The sequence below is a fragment of the Heterocephalus glaber genome, unplaced genomic scaffold, assembly GCF_053883595.1.
Source record: "Heterocephalus glaber isolate CG9 unplaced genomic scaffold, H.glaber_assembly_v1.0 deba00001543, whole genome shotgun sequence".
Taxonomy (NCBI): domain Eukaryota; kingdom Metazoa; phylum Chordata; class Mammalia; order Rodentia; family Bathyergidae; genus Heterocephalus; species Heterocephalus glaber.
The window spans coordinates 8854132-8860131 of record NW_028258336.1 but is presented as its reverse complement, the minus strand read 5'-3'; the positions used below and the strand labels follow the sequence as shown (position 1 = coordinate 8860131).

The 6000-nt window shown below is 34.6% G+C and overlaps 1 protein-coding gene across 4 annotated transcripts in view; it reads right to left on the bottom strand.

The window, feature by feature from the left end:
• Positions 1-482: 482 nt before the first annotated feature.
• Positions 483-6000, bottom strand: part of Elovl7 (ELOVL fatty acid elongase 7) — a 93455-nt gene continuing 87937 nt past the window's right edge. For all 4 annotated transcript variants that reach the window (XM_004862898.4, XM_021242943.2, XM_087189585.1 and 1 more), the window contains one exon: positions 483-3328. In XM_004862898.4, the coding sequence (XP_004862955.1) occupies positions 3119-3328 (210 nt within the window). In that variant the 3' untranslated portion in view covers positions 483-3118. The remainder of the gene's footprint in view (positions 3329-6000) is intronic.

Below are 6000 nucleotides of genomic sequence, written 5' to 3'. Positions count from 1 at the left end.
TAAGTCATCCATTATAGACTTCCCTACCAACTTCATTATTTTAGCAAACACAGACAGTCATTACCTAGCGTGATTATTTCAGTTAGGGATGAAAAAATTATTCTTTTTATATCTGTCATTTATTTTTATTTAAGATTCTTCACCTACTAGTCTACTACTCGTTTTGAAATTCTGTATACATTAAGGATACGAATCAAATTCAAAGTTCTTTGTAGAGCCTTCCCTGGTTGCTACAAGGCAGAACTTTGACTCCTCAGGTACCAATCACATACTAGTCTGTAGCATAATTTTATCTGCTAGCCTGTAAGCTCCAAGGGGTCTCAATTATGTTCTAGGCCTCTCCAGCACAGTGGTCTGAACATAGCAAGTATACAACAAACGTGTAATATTCTTTAGTTCAGTGAGTATTCAGATGAAAAATCCCCTACTCACATAAACATAAGTGGCAAGATTCCAAAATGACACACACATACACACATATATATGTAATACCACAAATTTATTATAATACACAGAGAACAAACCCAAACTTTGACAATTTCCCTAGAATTATTCAGTTTTTAAAATGTTAACAGAAATAAGGGATAACTGAGGGAATATAATCTTGTAATTTTATAATTATGAAACAATGTAGTATACTCAAGAATTCTCCGTAAAGAAAAAAGATTATAAAGTGACAGCTTCTATTAGATATTTAAAAATTTGTATTGCATTTATTTACAATACAGACATAGGTCCTCAAGGATTCACAGAACTTTAAGTAATAAACTAGATTTTATAGCTTGGCTTTTTGCTTGTTAAGTAAGCAAACCCAAAGTCAATAAAGTCCTGGAAAGTGGAATGGAACACAGAGAGAAATTCTGTTTGACCACCCAGAACCCTTTGAACAAAACATCACCCACACAAATTCCATATCTAGTGACATTCATTTTGATCTACTGATGATTACATGGAGAGTACCTCTGCCAGTTGTGATCTGTTTTCATGTAAACACTCTACCTCCCCACTTTTATTCCTAGAATTTAGAATGTGGTTTCACTACATATTCCTGTTGGTTCATAGACAAGTCAAACTCCTCCCTCTCTGTCTTTCCCCCCTCCCTTCTTTCCTCCCTCCCTTCTTTCTTTGCAGGGCTGGGGATCTAACATAGCCCCTCACTCATAACAGGAAACTGTTCTACCACTGAGCTGTATCACAATGCACAAGTCAAACAGGGAGGTTAGGTGAGATTATACAATGTGAGTCAGAACAAAATAAACTCTCCTGTTTTATTTCTTACTTTTGTTTCCATTTGACCTTTACCCTACTTAGGTCTTTGGGAACTATACATATGTATAACAGCACCTACCACACCTTCTCATTTTAGCGCAGGCTGGGTACCAGGAGCTAAAACAGGAAAACAATGAAGCAACCCTGAGACCTTCACACTGAAATAAACTAAAGCAGCTATGTCTTTTAGCTATTCTCCTGTTCTTTATTTTGTAAAAATAGGAAATTCCCCCATTTATCAGTCCTCATCTTTTCATAATATAGCAATGAAATCACTAACAGTCACTTAATGGCCTTATAAATTTGGTAAATGTGAAGATGCAGGCTATGTTATACAAAAATGGACTAGAAGGAAGACAGAACTAGAGATGTACAATCAGTGAAAATGCAGTCTTTGTTGTATAATAAGTACTACTGTATGTTACACAATAATCTGGGCCATAAGTACCAATTGTTTAAAGTCTTTCACACACAAACAGTCCTTCAAAATTGAGTATAATGAGAAAAAACAATAAGGAAAGATCCACAAATATCCAAATGTAGCTATTTCTTGGACAAAACTCTACTGATTGGTAGTTTTGGTTTTCCAACAAGAAAATATGAGAACAAGATAAATCTAGGAGTCACAATTTTAAAGGAAAAACAAAAACCTATGGTAAATGAATTTTAGCCATTCATTATATGGTTTATAAAAGGTCTGAAAAACTAGACCAATTCACAATTCTGGAAAATACTTTCACATGCAGTGTATTTATAATACTAGATATATATGATACTATAATGCAGTCTGTCAGTTTCTCAAAGTAGAAGAGCCCTTACTTATAGACCAAATATTCTCCTAGATACTCTCTATGCTACCACCTGCCTCCGCTGCACGATAAGCTACTCAAACCCTGTCTGGAAACAGTATAATGAGTGGCCTAAAATTATTTGTGATTTAAAAGTACCTACAGTATGCTAATAATATAAACATTTAAGTATGTAACCAATATTTAAATGAGATAATCCTCTAAACCATGATAACATAAGAAAGTGACATAATACAACAAATCATATCTTTCCACTAACTACACAGTTTCATTGATACATTCACCTGGGTGCAGATATATAAAAGTTATTTGTAAAACGATAGTGGCCCATCAAAAGAATCAGCTTGTTTCCAAACTAATGTTAACTTCACCTTAATGTCAAGTGTAACCGTGTAAGTAAGAGAAAGCACTGCTACCTTGAAACAGTCTGTATAACAAAAGCGTCGTGAGAAAGCTTTACCAGCAAAATTGATGGAAGCTGTTCAAAAGATCCATTAAAATTTATCATTAGTGATTTCAAATCACAACTTATTAAAAATTCAATTAATGTTTACCCGTGTTAGCACTTCAGAATAGTAACTGAACTCCAGAGTAAATACAACATCTTCTGAATGCAGTCAACAAGTGACAGAATCAGAGTCACAGTCAGAAGTTTACCAACCTGGCAGAAGGAATCTAGCGTACTCTGCGGATCTCTGTTCGTGATCAAAATAGCTAATATTTTTCATCTCTACTGGATGTCTTTGAAGAGTACTGTGTTGCTTCACATCCTCCTTTTATTGTATCAAAATATATTAAACAAAAGCTTTCAGTTAGATTTAAAAGCAGCTGAGAAAATTCTGGCTGCTCTAGGCTTTTATCAGAAGACTTGTTTGGAAGCTTTGAACTCTTAAATATCAGAAATCCCAATAATTTATCATAAAAAGACAAGGTCTTGATTTTGAAAAAATATACAAAATGCATTGCATAGGTAAATATCTCTTGATTGTCAAGGAAGACAAGGTATCAGTCTCAATCGTAGATTCATGTTGTACTGTATTTTAGTACTGTTTGTTTTTATAGTTTCCATTTTTTATAGTTTTTGGTGGCCTCTGACCCTTGGTGTAAGCACAGTACCAAAAATGAAGAAAAAGGAGCAGAAAAATGCACCCATATGACATAATAATGTACATAAAGACTGGATACTGGTACTTGCAATCCTCCATGAGAAAGATATGGCCCATGTGGATGGTGACAATAACAAACTGGATCTAAAAAATGAAAGAGTAATATTATTCAGACATGAAGAGTTTTTATACATTTATTCTTATTTTTTGCAGAGCTGAGGATCAAACCTGGGGCCCTGTGCATGCTAGCCAAGTGCTCTACCAACAAGCTAAACCCCCTGCTCTAAGAGCTAACAATTCTTTGCCTACCTATGTTCATATACTCCTCACCTGTATCTAAGCTACTGTTGGAAGTTCATCTTTGAATCTAGCCTCTTAGGAGTGAAAATAGATGATACAGTGTCAAAAATCCAGACAGGAGTTTGGAACCTCTATTTATTTCCAGAAAACTGCCCTGCTCCAAGGGATCCTATTTAAATGCTCTTGGAGCATGCAATGTACAACCATCTTACTACTTAGAGAACCACAGGGCAGGTTGCCTTTGGCAGTGGCTGACTTGCGTCCTTGACAGTGATGAAATCTATGTAGGACCACTACCTGTAGCCCAAGTTTCCAGGATGGTTTAGATTTCAAGTATTCAGTCCTGCTGTTAGAACAAATAGGTTAATTTTTAGAAAATAGAAACATTTAAATTAGAGCCTTTATTATTTTACAGGAGCCAAAGGATCCCTGGCTCCTCGTATCTGCTTCATGTCCTCCTCATCATAGATAAAAACAATCATAGCTGCCAAGCAGAGAGAGGGCCAGGAAGGAGTGAAACAGCACTGTCTGTCCTCCTAGGGCTGCTCAAAATCTGTCTGCACACAGTCCTAACACATCCATTTTCTATGCTAAGATTCAGGTATTTTGGATAGCCCCACCCCCATTAAAAGGCAATACATGTAGGGAAATTATAGAAAAGTAAAAATCTATAAAGAAATAAATAAAAATTACCCACAATCCATGCAGTTATAACTATGGCTAAGATTTTCACAGGGTTTCTTTTATTCCATTTTATTGTTATCATCAACTTTGCTTGCATTATCTTTTGCTTTACTGAGGGGGGTTGGGTACTGGGGAGCAAAGCAGGACATTGTATATGCTGGGCAAGCACTTGACCACCGAGCCACAACCCCAGCGCATCCTGGTGTTATCTTAATGAACTTGTATCATATTCCTGCACAGTAGCTACCCTTATTCCTTTAATTTTAGAGAAAAAGAGACAAAACTTTAGAAAGGGTAAGCAATGTTCTCAACATCCTGTATATGTGTGTGTATTTGTGGCTGACTGACATATTTAGAATATTAATGAACAATGTATATCCTTTTCTACATAAGAATTTTTACACTGTTACAACTTTTCACAATACTTGAATATGTTAAGTAGAAAAAAAAGACTAATACAAATTGTATATGCAGTATAAGTCAAATCACATAAAGGTTATATGCACACATACATAAGAGAGAAAAACTGACAGAACAAAATAAAACCTTTCAGCATTATTATCCTAAGATGATGGATATTGTTCTATGTCTCTGCAGTATTAAGGATTGAACCCAGGGCTTCATGCCTCCTACAAGCTAGGCAACAAGCTAGACAGCATGCTACGACTGCACTACATCCCTACCCCACATCTTTATTCTCCTTCTCTTTGTCTAATTAGGTTTTCTAATTTATCTGCAATGAGCACAGACATATTTTTAAATATTTCTGATGTTTCAATATTTTAAAAGTAGTAATGAATAATTTTATGACCTTACAGTATTCCACAGCCTGATTTAAAATAACTTATTTCATCATTTTCTTATGGTTGTTCATCTAGATTGCTGCCAATTTCAGACATTAAATAACTTCAAGGACAATACTCTCACTTGATTTTTGATCTTTACAGATTAAAACATCAGTCTCTCACCTGGGAGAATATCTTACATGAATGCACCATATTTCTTTTAACAAGTTATAGGATTTTTAATAAATATTAATCCTAACAAGATATCTATACCTAAAGTCATACTTTTTCCTTGGTCTCACTGGCAGAATATGAACCCTGTTTATTATAAACTACAAATCTGGAAATATGGGGATAACAGAATTCTCCTTTTAATAAAACAATAAAATTAAAAGCAAATCAGCATCTCATCCCTACAACTATTCTTAAAAATCTTACATGCTGCCTATATATTAGAATTAAACTGAGTGGTTCTGCTCTTGCTCTTTTAAACTTTTTTTTACTTGAAAGCAGTAGTCACATTCTTCAATACATATATGTTCATATACCATTTTACACCTTTCATCATTGCAATCCTTTTTACTTACTGGAAGAAAAATGAATTTATTAAGGTAATTTAGAACTAGAAGATGAAATTTCTAACTTCTTTTCCTTTTTTTGTTTTCTCTTGGGTAGTGCTGGGCATCATGCATGCAAGCCAAGGACTCTTAACACTGAGCTACATCCCCAGGCCAGAATTTCTACCTTCTAACTTAGTGCTATGCCTGTTGGTCATCACAACTTTGAGATTATTTTCATCACATAGATGATAATTTCTAAGTAAAATATCTATCTATCTATCTATCTATCTATCTATCTATCTATCTATCTAGAGAATATATCAAGGACTCTACCAGGAAGCCACCCTAGTCTGACTTACTTTTTGAGTCTCTTAAGTTACCAAATATGCTTTGTTCTCAATGCAGTTCCTGACAAAGTTCAAACAACATAGAAAGGATACTACCTCTATATTTTATAAACTTTATTCTTTAGCTAGTTTTCTAATTC